This window comes from Scomber japonicus, chromosome 11 (genome assembly GCF_027409825.1).
Source record: "Scomber japonicus isolate fScoJap1 chromosome 11, fScoJap1.pri, whole genome shotgun sequence".
In the NCBI taxonomy this organism is placed as follows: Eukaryota; Metazoa; Chordata; class Actinopteri; order Scombriformes; family Scombridae; genus Scomber; species Scomber japonicus.
In genome coordinates, this window is record NC_070588.1 from 20,678,718 (window position 1) to 20,701,979 (window position 23,262).

The window sequence follows — 23,262 nt, forward strand, 5'->3', positions numbered from 1 at the left end:
TTAAGCAGATTTACTCAAGTCCTTTACAATTTTAGGCACTTTAATTGAATATTTCCATTTCCATTTCAGAGAGAAATATTGTACTTTCTACTTCACTACATTTATTTGAACGCTTTAGTTACTTTACAGATGAAGATTTGACACAATGGATAATATAACAAGCTTTTAGGATAAAAACCAGACAAACCTTTTGGATTTTGACTATACTTTGAAAATATTTTAAGTACATTTTGCTGCTAATAGACCTACTTATATGACTTTACTTCATGCAGGGAGTAGGTCTATCTTTACACTGTATTGGTACTTTACTATAATGTACTATAAGGACCTGAGTACTTCTTTCACCATTGAAATAAAAAAAGTACCAAATTACTTTACATAAACCAATGCATTTCATCAGCCTGTAAAATAGCGGTTAAGGGATTAAGTTTGTGTATTGGTTTCATTTGGTCTTTGCAGACAGTTTTAGGGCATTGATAGATAGTGAAAATGCAACCTCTTCCGGATAACAAGACAAAAAAGGTGCTTTGCAGGGAGAGGCTGAGTTTTGATGGCACAGTGGACCTTATATGTGTTGCCTAGCAACCACATTTCTAGCTGTCGGAGGACGGCCTATTTCCTTATGCAGATCAGAAACATGTCGGCAAAAAACAAAACATCACTCAGAGAAGCCTGCGTGTTGCAAAAGATTATAATCAGAGAGCGGCAGTAATTAATTTTATTTAACAGAGTATAAGCCACGCCCCACTCCTGCCTCGCGTGGTGACGTCATGGTACCACGCTCTGGCTGCATGTCATCAGGCTCCGAGCAGGCTGTGAATGAACGCTGCCCTCTCTGATGAATTAAACCCACATTATTACGCTCCTGTTGAATTTACTTTCCAGGTTTGCAATGTCAACTAAACTTTTCACCGCAAACAGTCCAGTTTTCAGATGTTTGAAAACTTTTCATAACGCTCAGGCGAGAGGGTTTAGGTAAGTTAACTCCAGAAAACTTTTATGTTAGCATTACTGACAGTCAAAGTGTTAGTATCTGCTGCAAGAGTTGTCATTATAAGTCAAAGCATGCATTATGACTTTGTTGTACTTTTTCAGAGTTGGAGCTGCTTCCCTCGGTTCAGTGAATTTAAAGGGTCGCAGTTTTCTCACTCTGAAAGACTTCAGCTCAGATGAAATCAAGCAGCTGTTATGGGTGTCAGGAGACCTCAAACAGCGGATCAAGCATGAAAAACAGGTAGCTAACGTCAACATGTGCATGTGCATCCATGTGTTAAACGGCCTTATTTACCCTATAGCCTGTAGGTTTGTCATTTGAAGAAGCTCACAGTCATTTCTATTCCAGTATCTTCCTCTTCTACAAGGAAAGTCGATTGCTATGATATTTGAGAAGAGGAGCACCAGAACAAGAATGTCCACAGAAACAGGTGTGCATATGGAAAATTGTACTTGTATTTGCCATGTGGTTCAGTTTGACGTCCTGGTGAATGGCAGAGTACTACACATTTATATAATGTCACTAGTCAGTTTTACATAGCCGTGAAGAATTTAAAATAAATGTGTCTTCTCTATACTGTTAGCTGGTCTGATCCCTTCGTCAGTGTGTTCAGCTGTAAAACATTGTTCACATTGTTAATGTGGATACAAAAGGGATTGCTGACAAGGCAGATACAACTGCATCCCTGGAACAAAATAGTCCCTGAGCAGTTTCCCCCCTGTTTCTCCCCCTTGTGCAACACTATGTGGCGGTGTGCTTATTTGCTTAAATATTTTTGCATTTTTAAAGCAACAGTTGGCCATTACAGAAACTAAAGTTGTCATAATGTCATAACTACAGGTTTTGCTTTGCTGGGTGGACACCCCTGTTTCCTCACTTCCCAGGACATCCACCTGGGAGTGAATGAGAGTGGCAAAGACACAGCAAGGTGAGTTTTATGACTGTGCAAATATTTTGTTTAAATGTTAATGTCTCATGTATATGTGCACTAATTAATTTATTTATCAAAGTAAATTCCAGTAAGCAAACATCTCTCCTTCACACAAACAGTCCCAGTCAAAAGATTGGGCACACTCTCTCATTAAAGAGAATAGGAAGGTGTGTCCAAACTTTTGACTGGTACTGTATTCATCTTAGCAGTGGGCTTCTCAGGGTAACATCAGTCTTAATGATAATAATAATTATTATTATAATAGACTTTATTTTTGTAGCACCTTTCTTTCAAAATGCAGCTCAGAGTGTTTTTTACATGAAAGAAATAAAAAGCAAAACAGAGACATTAAGAACATTAAACTGGAAAGGGGTGTACATTAAAAAGAGGCAACAAGGAAAAACTGTGCTGTGCATTAAAAAAAGAAGACACGGATAACTTCAAAAGGAAACAGCGTTAAAAGTTGCAAGTAAAGCACATAATCAATAATTATTATTACCATAGCAGTGATAAATGCTTTTTGCAGTGTTGCTTACTGCTGCTCTAATTATTGAGGGGAAAGGGCATCCAGATTTTCACAATTGGCACAGTATATGAAACACAGACGCCCACTTGAGTACATGCACACCTCTCTAAACTCCCAACTCCCACCACAGGGTTCTCTCAGGACTGTGTGATATTGTCTTGGCACGAGTGTACAGCCACTCCACCCTGGAGGAGCTGGATAAGGAGGCCTCCATCCCTATCATTAACGGTCTGTCTGACCTCTACCACCCGATACAGATTCTGGCCGACTTCCTCACCATACAGGTACTGCAACCCCTCCATTCACTGCAATTTTCATCCAGTAAATGAGAATGACATAGTGCTGTCTACATCACTGCCAATCCCTTCTAGGAGCATTACGGGTCCCTTAGTGGACTAACGGTGAGCTGGATTGGAGACGGTAACAATGTCCTCCACTCCTTCATGATGACTGCAGCCAAACTGGGAGTTCATCTTAAGATTGCTACACCTCAGGTTTGCCTCTTTTTACGTGATCATTTACATTTTACTTCCGCTTCAGAGGCCTTTCATGTTCCTGGCATATGATTCATGTTTTGTAGCAGTCAGTGTTGAGCGTCTCATCTCCACAGTGGCCTCTTGTGAAAGGAAATGCTTGAGATAAATAATCCTAATCCAAAACAAAGCTAATACTGTGTCTTCATTCCCAGGGGTACGAGCCAGAAAAGAGTGTTATTCAAGAAGCACAGAGACTCTCTAAACTGGTGAGCTCCTCCTCAGTAATACAGACTGACCACCTCTGACTGTTTTATGGTCAGTTAATTTATGATAAAAAGATGCTGTCTGGCTTCTCATGAATTCATAACATTTGATTTTGTTTCAGCATGGTACTCAGCTTCTTCTGACCTCTGACCCAATGGAGGCAGCACATGGCAGCAATGTTTTGGTCACTGACACCTGGGTCAGCATGGGACAGGAGGAGGAAAAGAAGAAGAGGCTCAAAGACTTCTCCGGTTACCAGATTACAATGCAGGTAAATGAGAATATTATATTATGTATAGTTTAGAAACAGAATCTAGCTCTTTTTGCCTTAGAAATTAATAAAGGCCATCCACTTCATGCCAGCATTGTCATTGTTCCCAAATGTGTCCTTTTTGGTAACTGCACACAGTCTCTGACAATAAGCAAATGAAGTCAGTTCAAAACAATATCTCAAAAAAATGGCAGTAAAAAAATTATTTAGTTAACTGAAATTTTTAAAAAAGAGAGTTTAAAAAACAAAAACTAAATAAAAACTACAATGAACAATGCAAAACTAACTAAAACTAAATTAAACAAAGCAGATCAAATCAGCTTAGCTTTAGTTATCTTTTCATTTTCTCCCTCCATTTATACTGTATTCTGTTCAGTTTGACTTCTTAGATAACGGGCTGGTGCCAGTAGGTGGCAGCATAGCGGCTGCTGGATATTGCACAAGAATTAACGTGCAATGTATGATTTTCTATAAAGAAGAAGTTGTTCCAGGCAGAAAACAATACATAGCCCAATATGGGAATGTTTTGACTACAACCCCGTAGTAGATAAAAGTAAAGGTGTCGTGATGAAGAGTGAGGGGAACATTTGTGGGATACAGCTAAAAGGGAAAAATCCTACTAATGTGAAAGTCTACCTTCAAAGTTCCACAAAGAAGAAGGAGACCATGAACACAACAAATTTTACCTCAGTGTGAGCCATTATTTCATCCTTTTCAGCTTCTACTAATCAAGGCTTTCCTCTTAATACCTGAAAAACTAAACTAAAACTAGTAAATTCCTCAAAATATAAACTAAACTAAAACTGAAATAAAAAAGCAAACCAAAAAACTAAATAAAATGAAAACTTCAAAACTATAATAACCCTGCTGACAATAAGAACATTAAGTCGGTTCAAAACAATATCTCAAACATGCTCCTGTCTGACTGACTGTTGCATTTGTTCTAAACAGAACTGCAGCATTTAACCTTCTGCAAATTGTATGGTGAACTAGTCTAAAACTAATTACAGACTTCATCTGGCACACAAGTTACAGAGCAAGCTTGAAATTAAACTCTTGAAGTGTGCTCTTATGAAATGTATTGCTCAGAATGTGAGTAACTGACATTGTAATATAATTATCTAAATTATAATTAAAAATGAATTGTGATCTATTTTTAAAAAATGAACACCAAAATGAGAAGTGCAGTGATTATAAATGGTCTCTATTTTCCTTTTATTTGGATCTTGATGTTTTTGGCACTATGTATCTACAGACAGGAAGTGTGGCCAAACCAGACTGGACCTTCCTGCACTGTCTACCCCGGAAAATGGAGGAGGTGGACGATGAGGTTTTCTACTCACCCCAATCCCTCGTCTTCCCTGAGGCTGAGAACCGGAAGTGGACAATCATGGTGAGTCAAACTGGTGTGATCTGATCCTGTCAGAATAATCTTTGCCTCCTGTTTGATTGTCTTTATATTGATCAGCACAACTCGTCTCTCTTTCAGGGTCTGATGGTGTCTCTTCTGACTGACTACACTCCACATACACCGATGCTTAAGTTTTAACTTCAGGTCTTAAGGTTGTGTGTGACGGGGGCCTGTGATGCTTCATACATACCTCAATGTTATTATGTTTACATGATTTTATTCTACTTCATTTGTAACATCAACAGTGGGACAGTTTTCTTGTCTCGATGCTGAATAGAGTGTTCAAAGTAATGTTTATACTGTATGTTCCTGATTTAGCTGGATTCAAATTACTGCATTACTGTGCCATGTTACAATGTTTTTTTAGCAACTGGGCTAGAAATTGACAAAAACGCACTACATTAGATATCTGTCACAAGTGGTCAATGTGTCATTGGATGATGACGCTCTTTCCATGTGGTTAAACAAAGATTTTTTTTAAAGTGTGAGTGTATACATATATACCAACATGCCTTTTATGTCATGTTCACCACACTTGAACAGCTTTGAGTGTTGTCCTTTTAAGAAACTGTGTTGCAGAGATGAATAAAACAAAATAAATGTATGAAACAGGCAAGAATGAATCCTGGAAAATTCAATACAAATAATTTAAGCTGTAGCAAAAGAAGAAAAACTAAATCTGCAGCCTCACATCAAGCTGCCACCTACTCTTCCCTCATTTGTCACATTTGACCAGTGACTTTACCTTTTCAGCCACACCATGGAGCGTACCCTCTGTCAGGTTATTATAGGGTGAGCTAGACTGATACAAAGCTTTGAAAACATCATCTTACTGCTGACAAATCACCTTTACTACAGAAATGTCTTATTCTTCCTAACTCAACTTGACAGATCTAGTGACTCACTGCTTAATGCAGCAATGATGAACATCTGTTGTCACTATAGCTGACTAAGCAGACAGATCACAAAACTCACATTGACTAACTAACATTGTGAAACACTCAACTGAAACCCATATTTGTGTAAACAAGATTGTGGAGGTTAAGTTGAAATAGTTGAAGGTGCAGTTAATAATATTTCACAGTTCTTTGCACAATATTGGGACTTTAACTGCTGTAAAATTAGGTTAGAACCAGCTTCAAACCATGGTTGGTCATTAGCTCATCCTGCTGGAATTACCTGCCAGTCAACTTGTTCAAGCTGGTTTAACTGGTGACCAGCTGGTAGACCATTTTGTGTAGTTGGTTTAAGCTGGTTTGAGTTCGGTTTTTGACAGTTGGTAAACCAGATACCAACTCACTGCTGGTAGCTGGCCTACCAGCTGTCAAAAACCAGTTATCAGTTCCAGCGGAATTTTCCAGTAGAGATATTCCATATCACTATCAGTATTGGTGCATCCTGAGTAAAAAACCTTTATACAGTCTATGGTAAAAATGCTATTGCATGGTGACAAAAACTCTACTGCCCCAGTTTCACCAACTCCGCAGTATTTTGTGGTCTTTAGTCCATGTGACCTGTCAGCACTCAGGCTTTCATTTGATTTTGCAGGTACCATTTCTTGCCTGGATCCAGAGTTACACATATATGAGGCTTGTTAATAAGTAAGCCCAATTAACCCAAATTAAAACCATATACACGGTTAGTATTTCTTCCAAAAAATTCTACAGTTCTGACACGCTTCATCCTTTACTCTTCTCCATCAATAGTATTACCTCAGGGAGTCCCCAAAGATATTTTTTTCTACCCCTTGCAAGTACATTGATTTAACAGTAGATGGTACTGGTCTCATTTAGCAGAATTTAACATGAACCTACCCAACTGTTACACACTCATTTTTGAACAGGTAGGCATCAGTGGGAATTTCTTCCAAGATGTGTAACCCTGAGCAACAGTATTCACACACCAATCAAAACTCTATGAAATCTTCTATACATTTTAATAGATGCATCTGACCTCTCTGCTTACTTTAAAAGCTGCTGGAGTTTGTTACAATGAATTACAACTAATTTATTCTATTTGACATTACATGTATTGGACTCAACAAATGCGAATATAAAAATATAACCAAATTATTTTGTTACAATGAATTACAACTCATTTATTCTATTGTACATTACATGTATTGGACTCAACAAATGCCAATATAAAAATATAACCAAATTAGCTGCCAGTGAGTCAGTGAGACTAAATGAGACTAATTATCCACTTCAGTTATTCACATAGTAAGTAGGTGGGTGAGAATTCAAATAAGTATCGCCTAACTGTGTTAGAAAAAGGAGGAGAAACACGGACTGGTCCAGGTTTTATATTAAGTTTGGGGAAAGTGCGCCACCAAGTGGACACAGTGGGTACAGCTCTCTGATTGGCTGGCAGAGTGTGACGTGTTAGTGCGGGAAGCTTCAGATCTGCCTGGGTGGTCCAGTCGGATCAAAACGATGCAACGCTGTATTTCATTCATAAACTTCGACATCCTGTTATTAAAGAGCTACACGCACATACACGGACACAGCTGCTGTACTACATGTTGCAACTGAAAGTGAATAAAAATGTACGTTTATGTTTTTTCAGCACATTTAGTGTAACGCTCAGTAAAAAAAACAACCCTTATCTGAAAAGTTACAATCATCTACACACGTTAATCACAAAGAAATTAGGGTGGGTGCAACAATGGCGACACCAAAACAAAACAAGGCAATCCTCACAAGCGACCACCCACACACTGAAGGAGTCTGCTAGGAGAGAGAGGGAGTTAAAGCGGAGGTGGGAGGAGGACGCCATTGCAGCCGCAGCTGGCCGTTTGCGATTTGCCTGAGGAGTGACAAACTTAAAGATGTCGAGGGGCTCTCAGAAGTTTCTTAGAGTCGGCTCTCGAGGACTGTCTTACAGTGTGGAAACAGACAAGTAATTTAGGATGGACAGTCTGCATTTGCGGCGGAGAAAATGTGGAGCTACATCGTCGAACCAAACCAGGTATAAAGGGGTGAGTGTTTCAGGAGGACAATGGGAGAAAGTAGCTGAACTAAGTTAGGCTAACTAACGGTGGCTAGTTTAGCATCACCGCTAGCCAAGTGTGGAACTAGTGCTAGTCACAGAGCTGCAACATACTCAGCTCTTACTAAGCGTACATTTGAGGTATACACAAATGTAAAGTGTCTCCAGATGCAGTGGCTTACGGGTCACTTTCGTTTCCATTTTTTCCCCTAATAATTTACAACAAGTTAGCAAAGTAACGCTGTGATGAGACTTAAATAATGTTGACTAACGGAGCTAACTTAACTCTTGTTAGATGGCCGTCGGTGTAACTTCAAGTTGAGTCAGCTTTCTGTCATTTTACTCTCACTTTAATCACATAAAATTTCAACTCTCAACACAGCTGATTTATCTGTGATTATTTTAGCCTTTAGGCTTATGAGTTTGGTGTAAGGTTAAAGGTTGTAAATTCAGCTCAGTGACATGACTGCGTCATCGGCTTAACATGTATCAGTAGGTTACGTTATTAAAAGGCAGTGGTAGACATATTCAGGTCCTTTACTTTAGTCAAAATGTCATTAACACTATAACCATATTTCAGAGAGTCCTGCATTCAAAGTCATTCTCGCGTAAAATACGGAATTATTATTTATTATCACCCTCTATATCTTCACGTATTAATTATTATCCTCTATATCTTCACATATTAATTATTATCCTCTATCTTCACGTATTAATTATAATCCTCTCTATATCTTCACGTATTAATTATAATCCTCTCTATATCTTCACGTATTAATTATTATCCTCTATATCTTCACGTATTAATTATCATCCTCTATATCTTCACATATTAATTATCATCCTCTATATCTTCACGTATGGAGACTGTGTACTGGACCTCCACCTCTCTGTGCTTGAAGTGCATTATAAAGTTGCAATCAAATATATTCAACCCCCCATTGCATTTTAGGTTTATTGGCAAAATTTTTCAGGTGTTTGCTAAAAACAAATTACACAAGAACAGTTTAAATAGTTAAATAAAACAAATATTACAAGGATTTTTACTTTCAATGACTACTTCAGTCTCAAAAATATTCAACCCCCTGAATAGAATTCCTCATAAGAGCACACATTTGCAAATCAGGTGTGGTCTAAAGCACACCTGATGATGCAACATATCAAGGGCTTTCTTAGTTGCATTAGGTGTGCTTGAGATAGAACCCCTCAAATACTTGGACTGTTGACGGTGACATTTCATTGCATGTTAGAAATATGGCTGAGTCAAGAGAATTGTCCAAAACATTCAGAGAAAAGATCATTGCCTTGCACAAACAAGATAAATGATACAAAAAATATCAATGGCTGCCACCAGTTTCCTGAGGAGGCAGGTGGTCAAAAAAAAACCCTCGACTGACTGCAAAAGACCTGCAGCAAGACTTGGTGGCAGCAGGCATTGATGTTTCAGTTTCCACAGTAAGGTGCATACTAAACGCTGAAGGGCTCCATGCCCGTACTCCAAGACGTACACCACTACTGACCCAAAAGCACAAGAAAAAGTCGTCTCTAATTTGCTCAAAACTATATAAATAAGCCAAAGAGGTTTTGGGATTCTGTTCTCTGGAACTTTTCGGACCTATGGATCAGCGGTATGTCTGGAGGAGGAAGAATGAAATATATGCTGAACAGAACACCCTGTCTACAGTGAAGCATGGCCGTGGCTCAGTGATGCTCTGGGGCTGCTTTGCTTCCGCTGGCACTGGAAATCTGCAGTGTGTGGAGGGTAAGATGGATTCAATCAAGTATCAGGAAATCCTGGGAGAAGATGTCATGCCGTCTGTGAGGAAGCTGAAGCTTGGACGCCATTGGACCTTCCAACAGGACAGTGATACCTCAAAGTCCACCAAGGCTTGGTTTCAGAAGAAGTCCTGGAAGATACTAGAGTGGCCATCACAGTTGTCTGACTTGAACCCCATTGAAAATCTCCGGTGGGATTTGAAAAGGCAGTTGCAGCACGCAAACCCAAAAATATTAGTGAACTGAAGGCCTTTGCCCATGAGGAAGGGGCCAAGACCCTCAGGAATGCTTTCAGAGGCTGGTGTGTGGCTATGCATCATTGCAGCAGGTCTAGTACTAAAGATGCTTGTCATGAAGGGGTTGAATAATTTTGAGACTGCAGTAGTCATTAAAAGTGGTATTTTGTGTTGAATTTGAAGAAACCACATGTAATATAAGTTGTGTTGGGCTATTTAAATTGTTCTTGTTTGATTTGTTTATTGCAAACAGCTGCTAGTTTGTACATTTTGCCAATAAACCTAATTTGCAGTGGGGGTTGAATCATTTTGATTGCAACTGTACATGTAACAGTAAGTTGGTTTATTGATTAGTATATCAAAAAGAAGTTAATCGGCAACAATGTTTTGTATTTGATTAATCGGTCATATTGATTATCAAGCAAACATCAGGATTTCACAAATGTCAGGATTTGCTGCCTTTGTCTTTGTTACTTGAATATATTTTATTTACACAAACATGTTTCAGAAGCTTGTTAATTGCTGTTTTTGTTATATTCTTATACATCCTTTTTTTTCTCATGTCTTCTTCCTCCGCATCAGCCTCCTGCCATTCCTTCACCTGTCCGGAGACCTAACCTCTCGCCATGAACATCAGTAGGAACTGCACCGCGGCGGGGAATGGTGAGGGTCTGGCTGCCCTGGAGTCAGTCTCCATCGTGACCATCACTCTCCTCGCCTGCCTGGGGAACCTCTTGATCGTGGTGACCCTTTATCGCAGGCCTTATCTGCTCACGCCCAGCAACAAGTTTGTGTTCAGCCTAACACTATCCAACCTGCTGCTGTCCATGCTGGTGCTGCCATTCGTGGCTGTGAGCTCAGCAAAGAGAGAGTGGGTGTTTGGAGTGGTGTGGTGCAACTTCACCGCCCTGCTCTATCTGCTCATCAGCTCTGCAAGCATGCTGACACTTGGAGCTATCGCCATTGACAGGTTAGTGTCCGATAATGATTGTAGTCAAATGCAAAGATAACCAATGCCAAGATAACCAGGTCATACTGAAGCACAATATTCACTTTCTTGCCAAAAGTTTAATCTGTGTGTTCAATAAAGCTGGAGTCAGCATTTGCTGTTTAAAAAAAAAAGAGATAAGAAATTTCGTTAGACACAAATTCATTCATACATTTGCCCCATATTTGGTCATTGGCTATGTTACTTTGACAACACAAGTGTATCGGATATTTTACTCAGATAAAAATATAAAATAATATTTTTAGCATTAACTATTTGAGGAGAGGACAGGAGATAACAAATTCCAACTGAATTTGCATCTGAAGCCCTAATCGGGATCAGCTCATCTAGTTGCAATTAGACTATAAACAATAATTACCAGTTTTGGGTGAGATATATCCACAAAGGTCAGAGGGGAGCAGATCAAGCATTGACTTATACATAAATATGTACCAATATCTTCTGCCACTCAGGCTTGTGTGAGAATGAGACGTGATGGTAAATACTGCAGTGAGGAGATTGACTTGAATGTATATTAAGTTTATTTTTGAGGTTGTGTTGAAAATGTCTTCTTTATCATAATTTGTGGCACAACATCTGTATGAGATCAGCAAGAGCCTGATTTATAGTCATCAAAGTTGGCATAAAAATAAATAACAAATTATGTATGCGGTCTTTCCTCATGAAAATGACACATAAGTGACTTTTAAGTAGAGTAAAATAGCAGGAGAATAATTCTTATGTTGCAGTCACTGTATCAAAACCGCACATTTGAAATGTATCTTCACCTCGTTCACATTCAGAGTAAATGAGGGTTAAACATTGTTTCCAGAAACTTGTGAAATGTAATTTTGCATGCGTTTCCTTCTGAGGTCAGTATGTAGCTTCATAAATAAGACTGGTTAACCAAACACTTGGGCCGTGGTATTTTCCTGGAGATTTTCCCAGCTCAAGTGACAAGCATTAGAGGGCTTACACAAAGTAACTTTAATGTCGACTGACATGAATGCACCATTCATATGTGGGGCTTGGATTATTTCCATTGATTCCTATTTTTAGAAATATGCAACTGATTTTGAAGATATAGGACTGAAATTTGCCTCCGGTGCAGAATTTCTAAACCGGTCAAATAAGATGGTCTAAAAGATAAACGCAGAGTTAGCATCAAATGTCTGGTAAGATTGTTTTCTTTTCTCATCCTTTGAGTAGATATTTTCTAATTATTTTAGATTATATTTTATGGAGTCAGTATTCTTGTACGAAAATTCCTCATTGTGGGGTATCTTATTGGTATTAAACAATTTAAAACAATACAGAGGCCTCTGAAGAAGTAATGTACCATAACAGAAGATAATTATTGAGAAAGATCAAGCTAGGAAATTATGAGGGGAACCTTTTCATTTCTAAACTAAACAATTTGGAAAATAATCAGCAATGAAATAAAAAGACATTATGAAAATGATTATTGCAGATCATAATTAATATGACTAAGAATTAGAATTACCATTTAAAGTCACTTTAATTAAATTATATTGTCTGTTATCAGAAATGACTGTAAAATGTAGCTGCTAAGCAACATTCACTCTTCACAGTTCTCACTATGGTTCTAATTAGTGTCAGCACCTTTGGGGATTTTTGATAGTTCGTGTTTTTGTTCTCCTGCCAAGACGCTGCCTTTCTGCTCTGTTTGTAGCCTTTTTCGAGGGGAAAAAAAACAGCAGTAGCAGCTCTGGCCGCAGCTCCTGTATCACTCGCTCAGATCAGAGCAGTTTGTGTGTTGCTTGGATCAGACAACTCCCCTGAGAGCACGTTGAGTTTCCTCTCTGCAGGGTCTCTTCACTGTGTTCCCCTCTCCTTCCAACAGATACTACGCAGTGCTTTACCCGATGATCTACCCCATGAAGATCACGGGGAACCGGGCGGTCGTCGTCATCGCCTACGTGTGGTTGCACTCCCTGGTGGGCTGCCTGCCTCCTCTGTTCGGCTGGTCTTCCTTTGAATTTGACTGTTTCAAGTGGACCTGTGTTGCCTCTTGGCACAAGGAGCCGGGCTACACGGCCTTCTGGGTCACCTGGTGCATGCTCCCCCCCCTCATCATCATGCTGGCCTGTTACGGCGTCATTTTCCGCGTTGCTCGCATGAAAGCCCGGAAAGTACACTGCGGGACTGTTGTGGCCCAGGACGACTCCACTGGAGTGCAGAGGAATGGACGCAAGAACTCGAGCACCTCCACTTCCTCTAATGGAAGCCGGCGGAGTCTCGTGTACGCAGGGAGTCAGTGCAAGGCCTTCGTCACCATCTTAGTGGTGATAGGGACTTTCCTCATGACCTGGGGGCCGTACGTCGGGGTGGTGTCTACGGAGGCCTTGTGGGGACAGGGGAGTGTTTCTCCAGGGCTGGAGACTCTGGTGGCGTGGCTGTCCTTCTGCAGCGCTGTGTGTCACCCGCTGATCTACGGCCTGTGGAATAAGACGGTGAGGAAGGAGCTGCTGGGGATGTGCTTCGGAGATCGTTACTACAGAGAATCATTCGCCACACGACAAAGGACGTCCCGCCTCTTCAGCATCTCCAACAGAATCACAGGTGGGAGAACGGCAGCGGCTCATGAACTGTGATGGATTTCGTGTTATTTCATGTGTCGTACGCTGATCACATGACATGTTGTTTGCGTTCCATCAGATTTGGGTATGTCGCCTCACCTGACAGCCATGCTGGCCGGTGGAGGTCATCTGCTGGCCCCCGGGAGCAGCACAGGAGATACCGGCTTCAGTTTCACTCAGGACTCATGTAAGTGACCCGCCTGACAACATCAGACTTTCAAATTCAGCATTTTCTGTTATGTAAATGTTTATCAAATGTTTCAATGAACGGTGAAGCACTTTGTAACGGTGTTATTAAGTAACTTAACTTTATCTCACATCAGGGCTAGACAATAAATTGAATTTATCCAATTATCAACATGAAATTTTATATTTCTTTCTAAAATAAATGTATTTACATTGCAATGAATTGTTAGTTTGAATTTTATAAAATAGCTACAGTAACCAATGACTAAGCTAATCAGATCACAAGCTTAAACTCTTTTACTGTTGTGAAATAATATGTCTAACCCTTTAGCACACTTCTTACAAAGAAATAGCACTAACAGGAGATAATAGCTGGAAAAATGTGTTTGAAGGGTTGAGTTTGCCTTAATATTTATAATGAAGTTGTACTTTAGTATCACCTAAACTATCAACATTTTTGATGAAAATTAACTTAATGAAATATCAGAAAATATAGAAAAGACATTGAATTTCAACTGATTAAAACAGAAATCAGCCAGCAATTTCTTGAAAATCAGTCGACTAATCGTTTCAGCATTACAACCTACCGTTGTCCAGGGTTACATTTACAACTTACAACCAATAGTAATAATACCAGACTTTTTCCTCTTCCTTTTAAAACTCTGTTTGACTTAACTTGAAAATAAAAGGGAGACAAAGTGACTCATTGCACGTGTGTAAACAGGAGGTTTGAGGGCTGGCTGATGGTCTTTACACCACCACAGCGTCATACTCCCACACTTTGTTACAGTCAGCCTCACATTCCTCTTCTGACTGCTCATTTTTCCGGTTCAGGACGGTGTCGGCAGTGCAAGTAAGGTCATCTGTAATACCAGGAAATGTCTGATTATCCAACTCGTCTGTGTTCATCATGGAGATGGTGTCTGCAGTGGTTTGTACGGTAGTGCTTTCAGTCACGCAGCCTTTTTTTTGTCTCTCATGTTACTCTCATAGGCACAGACGTGATGCTGCTGGATAACTTCTCCACAGACGGCTCCTCCCATCCACACAACCACGGGAATCCGTCCGGGAAGAGGAGGAGCTCAGTCACATTTGAAGACCAGGTGGAGCATTCCAAAGGTATCCATCATTCCCACACACCCCTAAAAACCACAAACAAACTTTATACTGGATGCACTTTAACAAAAACATATTCACTAAAGCCATTTTTTCTAACACATCACTGCGTTTTACTCCTCAGCTGAAAACACCAACACGTCCTCGGTCCAAGTCCACGCAGAGGTGCACAAATCTCTCGACACCTTCGCCTCCTGCCTGGCGAAGGCCATCGAGAGCGACGCCAAGCTCACCCTGTTTGGAGACGGGTTGGCTCTGCCAGGGGGACTGTTCACAACCAGAACAGCACCGAGACCCAGGTACCTGGACGGGCAGAGACTGAGGCTAGAGAGTATCGATGAAGGGATCGTCAAAGATGACAGAGATGAAGAAGAGCAGGACATGGAGGAAAAACCGTCCTGGACTCAGCCGGCACGCTTGTGATCTCAATTTATTTGTAGACTGCGAGGGCTTCACTCTGGTGAACCTGTGAACACTTTTCTATGAACTGTGACCACACACCCCCACTCTGTGGTGCAGTTAACGAAGTCTGATCTTGACACTTGGGTACTCCATACTTGAAATAATTAGGAAACAGGAAGGTGCGTTTTATTCATTCCACTGCATTGGACCAAGTGCACGACATCAGTGTCTTTTCAAGCTTCTGTTTGAAATGTTGCATTATATAGGAAGCCTTAACTACTGTAACCCACATGGTCTGATATTCTAGTAACTTGTTTACAATTATATTTTATTTTAATTGTATGTTTCCACAATTTTCAAGGTGTGCCTTATTATGGCAGGGCGGTATGAAAACAAACTAATACATCAATTCTCACTGTTATTTGCTTTGTTTTTAGGTCTCATTTCATGACAGAAGGTGATTATCATTATTATTTGTCTATTTTTGTGTCACAAAGCAATGATGTAGTTAGGACCAAATAAGGAAACAAAGTGGATTCATGATGATATGACATCCATTCAATAATTCAAGATTTTCACAATAGTCAAATTAATGTTAACGTGCTCAGTGCTGTAGAGCATGTCAGAAATAAATGTCATTTTTATTAGTAAGTGAAAGTCAACTTAAATAGAAGTTGTGATCAATGTCTAATCAGAACCAAAAATTTTCAGAGCAAGATTGATGTTTTCTCTCGAACACTGTCTGATAGTAAACACTGAGCAGTACGTGTGTTTACCTCAGTTTCTTCACTCCATCACCATCGGTTATAAATGAAAGAGTACGCATGTAATAATTAGAGCACAACTCTGGTGCTTCAGCCTTACCTCGTATTTTCATATTATGTTTGAATGGTACTATTTTTGTAAGAAATGCTATACACCTGAGAAGTGATATAACCTTTTGATTTTCACTATACAGTAACTATTAATATCTGTATTAAGAGTCTATTAAAGTTTGCTTGGTTTTTTTTTACATATCACTTTCTGAACAAATGTATGTTTTTTTTTCCCGTGTTTGTGCTGTTTTTGTGAGTATTTCAACTATTAGTCTTTTTGTCGTGTGTGTGTGTGTGTGTGTGTGTTGCAGCAGCCCATCAGTCTCTGAATCACTGCAGGAATCAGCTTGTGACGTACAGCCGTTTTCTTTCTGGAAAGAATCTGGTTTCTGTTCATTCATCTGGTTGAGAGAAGCCAGCCGCACAGTCGCCCAGCTCTGAACGCAGACATCTTTGAGATGCCATTTAGCTTTATTTTTTTTTCAAATTTTGTAAAAGATTAATTTATTGACATAACCATAGAGGGAGAAGAACCACAGCTTTGTTTTTTTTTCCTCAAACAACAAAATTAAAGCATTCTCTGGGTATGGTTTACTTAAAGTCTTTGTTTACATGGTAACTGCCAAAGCAGCATGTCAACATCTCTTAACGTTGTGCTACAACTTCAAAAATGTCACACGTTAACACTGATCAAAGCTCACTCTCCCCTCACAAAATAATATTGCACTTAACATCCTTACACACCAGCCGCCATTATTCTCACACTTAATATATACTGACGTCCTCGCCTTTGCATTCACACAGTTGTAGTTTAAACTCATACAGAAACATCAGTAAGAAAGTCTCTTTTAAAAAAAACACAGGGGGAGCTAGAAATTACACTAATTCTCAAAAGGAAGTATTCTACACTGTACTTGTACAAATCTCAGGTTTTCAAGTGCTATACAGCAAAAAAAACAACAAAATGTTTTCTGTCAAATAAAACGCCACGGGGCTACTGCTCGTCCTCGTTTTCCTGGCCTGAACCTTCAGAGCGATCACCTTCTAGTCGATCTACAGGGAAGAAAATGGCAGATGTTAAAAGATAGAAACAAGAAAAACAAGAGTTTAGCAGGCCAGGTCGACTGTTTAACAGAACACAGAGTCCTACTGTAGCCAGGCTTTGACAGGCGCACAAATATCCAAACAATTAGCATGATGTGAAACAGAGACTGTGTTTGTACCTGATCTGATGTGATTAAGGGAGGCCAACATTCGCAGCATGAACGAAGCTGGGACTGTGATTGTGTTCCTCGTCTCCTCTAGCATCAGCTCGTTCCGAGTTATTACCTTGAAAGTGGAATGGAAAAAAAGTTGAAAAAGAAAGGTGAGAGGAAGTGTGAAGGAGAAATAAGTGCAAAAGCTGTTGTGCTGAAAAGGGAAAAGAAGTGATTTCTCTAAAAAGGAAACAACCTGTTCTTAGTGATTGTGGAAACCTAAACCCCTCTTACCCCACTAAAAAAACCATACGTAGCACTATTTCATCATCTTGACACTTTATGAGAATTACTTATAAACTGGATTTTGCATTGATGTGTAACTGTGTACGGTATAACACACAGCACATGTCTTAGTCTCCTTATATTTCTTATTTATAATCCATGTCACTTATAAAACATATATTCTTACTTGGTTTCATAACATTTCTGTGTTCTGTCACCTTGTTTGTGGCAAAGTGGAGAGTTACTTCAACACTTTTCTACATGTTGGCTTTAAATGAGGCCAGAAGAAATATTAAATACATTTAAAAAAAGGTCAATCTGAAGATGCATCTCTTCCATGTTCTCTCTCCATCAGAATCAGGATTTCAGCTTTCACTTCCACCAATTTCATTTAGTGTTTCATTGCCCTGAGTGTGGTGAAATAAGGACAAAAAATCAGTTAAAGAAACCTGATTTGCTTTGGTTGTCTGAAGGTAATGTGCTTTGGCTTTCTGGGAGGAGATTAATGGACAATGTGTGACAGCTGAGACAAGAGGGTGCTGTATCCTTCATAATAGGAAACTTCTGTTGAGTAAATTGCTTGAAATGTTCTCTTGTTGAACTTTGTGATCTTTGTGGTTGCTGTTGTTGCTCTGTGCTGTCTTTTAAGTCCAGACAGAGCTTTGTTGCAAACCAATTAATCAGTCAATCAATCAATCAATCAATCAGTCAATCAATCAATCAATCCACTCATTTCACTGATAGTCGAACCTCATCGGCGAGGACTCTGTTAAAAGAGGGCGACTCCTCCAGCGGTGACCAAATCTTGATATCGTAGTCTATCCCTGAGGAAGCCAAAACTAAAACGGAGCAGAAAACAAAACACAATGTTAAAAGATGGTGAGAAACGACGTCACTGAGCAGCAGAGGAGTGAGTGTCTGATGTGTTGGGAGAAGCTGCGGTAGGACTGACTGGGGTCGTAGGGGTGCGGCTGCAGGCAGTTCACCACATGGTTGTCGGCTTCAAGCAGCATGAGGTGCTCTGCGGTGTGTCTGTCCCAGATGAAGATGTGGCCGCAGTCTGAACCGCTCATCACAAAGTTGTTGCCCCAGAAACACGACTCTTTAATCTAGACAGAAGACAAAGATGTTAATAAATCAGATTGCTGCAGAAAGCCAACACTAACTAGGTGACTAACTAATATAATGTAAAATGGCCTGAGGCGTACCATCGTCCTGGAGTTGCGGTGACCCTTGTAGACCATTTTGACTGAGGGTCTCCTGATATTCTGCATTTCACTCTCCTCCATCTCCCGTCTTTCTTTCCTCCTGCGGAACAGCTCCTGGATACGAGCTGCTGCAGAGCGTCTGAGAAACATAAGAAAGCCCGACACAAGCGTGACTATAAAGACACACACACACACACACACACACACACACACACACACACACAGAAACAGACACACAACGTCATGCTGTCACTGAAGCTAATGAACCCCATGCTTCACATTTATGCCAGACTGATCTATTCAACAAACTCCGAGCTAGGAAGCAGCTACTTTCAAGACCAAACACCAGACCTGCCGACCTGTACATCTGTTTAGGCTTGTCATCATCCTTTCCAAATAGCTGAAAATCATATTGTCAAAAATGTAACTGGCTTAAAGTTAGATTTTTATGGAGGTGTAATAAATAGAAATGATATAAATGCAGCAGTAGTGGTAGGTTAGTGTGTAGCCTGAGTGAAATTGAGCTCCTTGGTAAGCTGTGTTGAGGCAGGTGAAAGACAAATGTACAAACAGACATAAGTAAGCTGCTAACAGTTTTGGTATCTATAGATGGTGTCAATAATTTTCACCATCAGTGCATCACCCACTGATGTGCTGCTATCTGTATGTTTGCAATTTATATATAATATTTCAAATGCGTCCAGCGTTGGCAAGTCTGCAAAACATCATCACAACTGAATCATGCTCTCGATATTTGTCTTTTAAACTTCATGACTGAGGTTTTTTACAGCACATGCGTATGTTATATATTGGCTGATAAAAAGTAATCAGGTTTTTTTCTTCTTCTAAAAAGGTCATCAGGAATCAAACATATACAGTCATATGTGTTCCTTTGCATCAGGACCTCCCATTGTTCATTCTCCATCCCTCCACTGTTTAACATCTTTGAAAAGCTGCTGTAACGATGCCTCTCACAGCACTGGTGGAATCAGTAGCTCATGCATGGCGCTCTAACGCAACACTTCATTAGTTTGTGTGTTTATTAGTTTTTCTCTCTCAAACCGACACAAAAACTGTTATCTTCACACTAGCTGCGCGTGTTGTGTTGCGCTGGTGCTGTTGAGTTTAAACGCTCTGCTGCATGTCACACACCTGACAGGTTAGATAGATGCTTTACGACTTTACCTGATCATTCTATCTCCTACTGCAGATCCTCTGGAATTAAATCTATATTTGTAGTGAAACAGTCACATCACAAAAAAAAAAAAAAAAAACCCAAATCAGAGAACCCACCCCTGACAAGTGATTATAAACAAGAGAACATTTTGAATACAAGCAAACATGAAGAGTTTTGGGGTTTTTTTTTACTTCTAGTGCAACAATAGGAACAAGAGCATCATCTTGACCAGCGTACCTCTGTCCCTGTCCTCTGAACCGTGTTGCCGGGATGAGGATGGGATCGTCGTCGCTGTCGTCAGAGTCCTGGTTGGCCCTTGCAGGCTGGCTCTGGCTCTGGCTCTGACTCTCCTCTCCCTCCTGTGCTTCTTCTGTGGAAGTGGGCTCCTGCCTCCTGCAGCCCCCTGACGTGTCCTCCTCAGGCTGACTCGTCTCCAGCGGTGATGAGGAGGAGGAGCCCTGCACAGAGGCTGCGGCCGACGAGCTGCTGGGGGCTCCGGAGCAGGAGGCGGCACACGGGGGCTCTGCGCCGGCGGCAGGCACGCTCTGCTGCCTCGAGGACACAGAGGGAGCTGGGGGGGGGGGGGTTAAGATTTGTCACCAACATAAAACCACAAACTCAACATTGCGCTATTTGAGTTGAGAAAAACTTCCCTCACATGTCTGCAAACTTATTTCAGAGTCCATCTTCCAATCATAATTTTACATCACATTAAAAATATCAGCTGTACGACCCCAAAATACAGTCAGAGGTGGGAAGGAAAGCTTTTATGTTTTGTGCTCCTGACACTTGGAATAGTTTGCAGAAAGAAATTGAAGAACCACACTGAATTGAAGACTGTGGTAAATGCTACCGTCTGATTTTAGCTTATTTTCATTTTCTTAACACTACAGACAAGTGTTTTGTAACTTTCTCCGTTCTTTGAGCCTTTATCATCTGTTTTTTGTACTGTTTTATGAGTGTGCCTGGTGTATATGGTATATATTGTCCTGTCTGAAGCTTGTAATGCTGCCACCCTGGAGGATCTCCGTCTCAGTGGGATTTTTGCCCAATCTTCTAATCATAAGTCTTATTTCTATTTAAGTGGCAAATGTCCATAGAATTCACATACTAGGGAGCACAGACATCTTATTACTACATCTTTCTTTCTGCATTTCTGGAGTTGCTCCTGATCTTTTTTGGCACCTCCAACCAATTTATTTTACTTCTTAGAATAATAAAGTTAAATTTGATTTTATTTCAAGTTGTTTAGGAGCAACGACTCACCTTGCTCTAAAGCGGAGCTCTCTGTCGACAGACTCTCTCTGCTCTGTGCAGCCTCAGATGCTTTGGGACCTGCACTGCCCATAGAGCTGGATGTGCTGCTGCTCCTGGAAAAGGAAGAAATCAAACCGGCTGAGTCCTTTAAGCTTCTCACAGGTTTGGACTCATTTACATTTGTTTTCATATGTTCAGCTGTTGATGTGTCTGTATCCAACACATCAGTTTCCAATTTCCAATTCAGCAAGAGTGAACTATTTTTAACGGATCGATACATTTCAGCATGTCATCATTTGTTTATTGAGTCAACTTTTTGTATGCTAAACTGAGAAGGAACCTAGAATCTGCACACCAACCACATTACTGTATTTAAATAAACTATTGAAATATAATGAATACAAGCACTGCAATGTAATCACATTTCACCACAGTGATGTCGTTGTTTCTTCTGATCCTGTGACTAACATTTATTGACATGAAACTGACCACAAACATAATTTCTACAATAAATATTCACTTTGAGTTCAGGTTTGAATTTGTGAAAAACTGTTGAATCCACACAGTTTATTTGCTCCCACAATAATGTCCTGTTGGACAGTTAATATAAAAATAATCACAGGAGGAAAGAAACTGTGTGTGTGTGTGTGTGTGTGTGTGTGTGTGTGTGTGTGTGTGTATGCGTGTGTGTATTCCATCGTTGGTATTTCCTGTTTGGTTGAGATCTCTTCTTTCTCTTTTTTCTGAAATGTTCTTGATGCCAGATGAGTTTGCTTCAGTTATGTTGACTGTTGATCCTTTCTGTTCGTTTCTGATTGTTTATATTTAATTTATTAGCATTTGCTTCTTTGCTGTGAATACCCTTGACGTCATCCATTGTCTTTTGTGATGAGGAGATGCAACGGTTATAGATTAGCTTGTTTGAAATGAACAAACCTCCATCTAAACAGTTAAAGCATGAAATCTGTTACAGGTGTGAGGACAAAAAAGTTCTTCAACAACACGGATAACAGATTCATGGGATGTTTCTCCCCCACTACTCAGGTATCACTCACCACTCATCAGTGAAATCCAGCTTGATGGTGCTGGTGGTGGTTCCCTCTGAGCTGTAGTGCAGACTGAGGACGGGCTCTGCTGCACTGGGTCGAGTGGTGCCAGCAGTGGTGGAGCTGGAAGTGGAGGTGGAGGTGGAGGTACTACTGCTGGCTGGTACAGACACAGATTCATCAAGAAGTGAACTTGCAGCTCCTCCTGAGGGGACGAGAGGACGAAGCACTGAATCAATGACACACTACGACACGCTAAATCAAATCATTTTGATAACAAGTTTCAGCTTCGAGGTCAGTGTGTAACCGCTTCTTCCACAACACACTGGAGACATGCAATCTTCTGTTGCATTACTTCCCGCTGACTAACATCACAGACAGAAATGGGAACATGCAGCAGACACTGACAGAGCGGACAAAGGTGGACATATCGTAACAGTGATTCAAGTATTAACAGCCACAGAAACAGACAAACACAGAGACATATGAAAGACCTGAAGGATCATTACACCCCTCAGCTGGTAATCAGCAGGTCATCACAGGCATAAAGCAGCTTAACCCTGCCATATATTATATATACATTTATTTTTTTCTTCGTTTTTTATTGTTTTGTGCACAGCAAACAAATGCACATGTATCACTGTTGTATTTGGCTAAGAGGAGAAGCCACACAAGCATGTCAAAACTGTGGCCATTAGTCCATTAATCAATTCATCAATTAGTCGTTCAACAGAAAACTTAATTATTGTGATAATCGATTCAACAAGCTAAAATGTTCAAAGTTGACCGTTTCCAGCCTCTGAAGTCTGAATATTTGCTTGTTTTCTTGTGATATTAAATTAATTATCTTTGGGTTTTGGATCATTGGTCAAACAGAACGAGCAGTTTTGAATACATGTCCGCTTGAGCTTTGTAAAATGTGATAGATATTTTTAAACTATTACTAACATTTTATTATTATTATCATTATTATTATTATTATTGTTACAAAGTTTGAAACCCCTCCTTAGAGGTTGGACGAGTTAAATGTGTTTCAAAGTTCATTTCTAGTTCATATGAGGCTTAAGCCGACTGAGTTACACAAATCAAGAGGCTACATTCCCAAATTAC

The 23,262-nt window shown here is 40.1% G+C and overlaps 3 protein-coding genes across 4 annotated transcripts in view; 2 read left to right on the plus strand and 1 right to left on the minus strand.

Moving 5' to 3' along the window:
* Positions 1–848: 848 nt before the first annotated feature.
* On the plus strand, positions 849–5,011 carry otc (ornithine transcarbamylase). The gene is made up of 10 exons (XM_053328419.1): positions 849–975; positions 1,096–1,234; positions 1,343–1,424; positions 1,835–1,922; positions 2,582–2,735; positions 2,823–2,945; positions 3,140–3,193; positions 3,313–3,462; positions 4,718–4,855; positions 4,952–5,011. Exons 1-10 carry the CDS (start codon positions 893–895, stop codon positions 5,009–5,011), a joined length of 1,071 nt encoding a protein of 356 aa, XP_053184394.1. The 5' UTR covers positions 849–892.
* Positions 5,012–7,698: 2,687 nt separating this feature from the next.
* On the plus strand, positions 7,699–15,564 carry gpr161a (G protein-coupled receptor 161a). The gene is made up of 6 exons (XM_053328410.1): positions 7,699–7,843; positions 10,459–10,846; positions 12,729–13,447; positions 13,544–13,651; positions 14,644–14,769; positions 14,891–15,564. The coding sequence occupies exons 2-6, from the start codon at positions 10,503–10,505 to the stop codon at positions 15,187–15,189; spliced, it is 1,596 nt and encodes a 531-aa protein (XP_053184385.1). The 5' UTR covers positions 7,699–7,843; positions 10,459–10,502; the 3' UTR covers positions 15,190–15,564.
* Positions 15,565–16,470: 906 nt separating this feature from the next.
* dcaf6 (ddb1 and cul4 associated factor 6) overlaps positions 16,471–23,262 on the minus strand; it is a 28,884-nt gene continuing 22,092 nt past the window's right edge. Inside the window, exons 12-20 of one of the 2 annotated variants that reach the window (XM_053328388.1) lie at positions 22,162–22,357; positions 21,116–21,219; positions 20,087–20,420; positions 19,858–19,899; positions 18,673–18,811; positions 18,417–18,573; positions 18,215–18,303; positions 17,207–17,312; positions 16,471–17,036 (exon numbers count right to left, since the gene is read on the minus strand). In XM_053328388.1, the coding sequence (XP_053184363.1) occupies positions 16,978–17,036; positions 17,207–17,312; positions 18,215–18,303; positions 18,417–18,573; positions 18,673–18,811; positions 19,858–19,899; positions 20,087–20,420; positions 21,116–21,219; positions 22,162–22,357 (1,226 nt within the window). In that variant the 3' untranslated portion in view covers positions 16,471–16,977. The remainder of the gene's footprint in view (positions 17,037–17,206; positions 17,313–18,214; positions 18,304–18,416; positions 18,574–18,672; positions 18,812–19,857; positions 19,900–20,086; positions 20,421–21,115; positions 21,220–22,161; positions 22,358–23,262) is intronic. The other variant, XM_053328389.1, reaches the window with a different exon arrangement.

Coding starts and splice junctions, on each gene's coding strand:
- otc (XM_053328419.1), top strand. CDS start 893: ATGTCAACTAAACTTTTCACCGCAAACAGTCCAGTTTTCAGATGTTTG. Junction 1,235..1,342: donor GGATCAAGCATGAAAAACAG/GTAGCTAACGTC, acceptor TTTCTATTCCAG/TATCTTCCTCTTCTACAAGG. Junction 3,194..3,312: donor CACAGAGACTCTCTAAACTG/GTGAGCTCCTCC, acceptor ATTTTGTTTCAG/CATGGTACTCAGCTTCTTCT.
- gpr161a (XM_053328410.1), top strand. CDS start 10,503: ATGAACATCAGTAGGAACTGCACCGCGGCGGGGAATGGTGAGGGTCTG. Junction 10,847..12,728: donor GGAGCTATCGCCATTGACAG/GTTAGTGTCCGA, acceptor TCCTTCCAACAG/ATACTACGCAGTGCTTTACC. Junction 14,770..14,890: donor CCAGGTGGAGCATTCCAAAG/GTATCCATCATT, acceptor TTTACTCCTCAG/CTGAAAACACCAACACGTCC.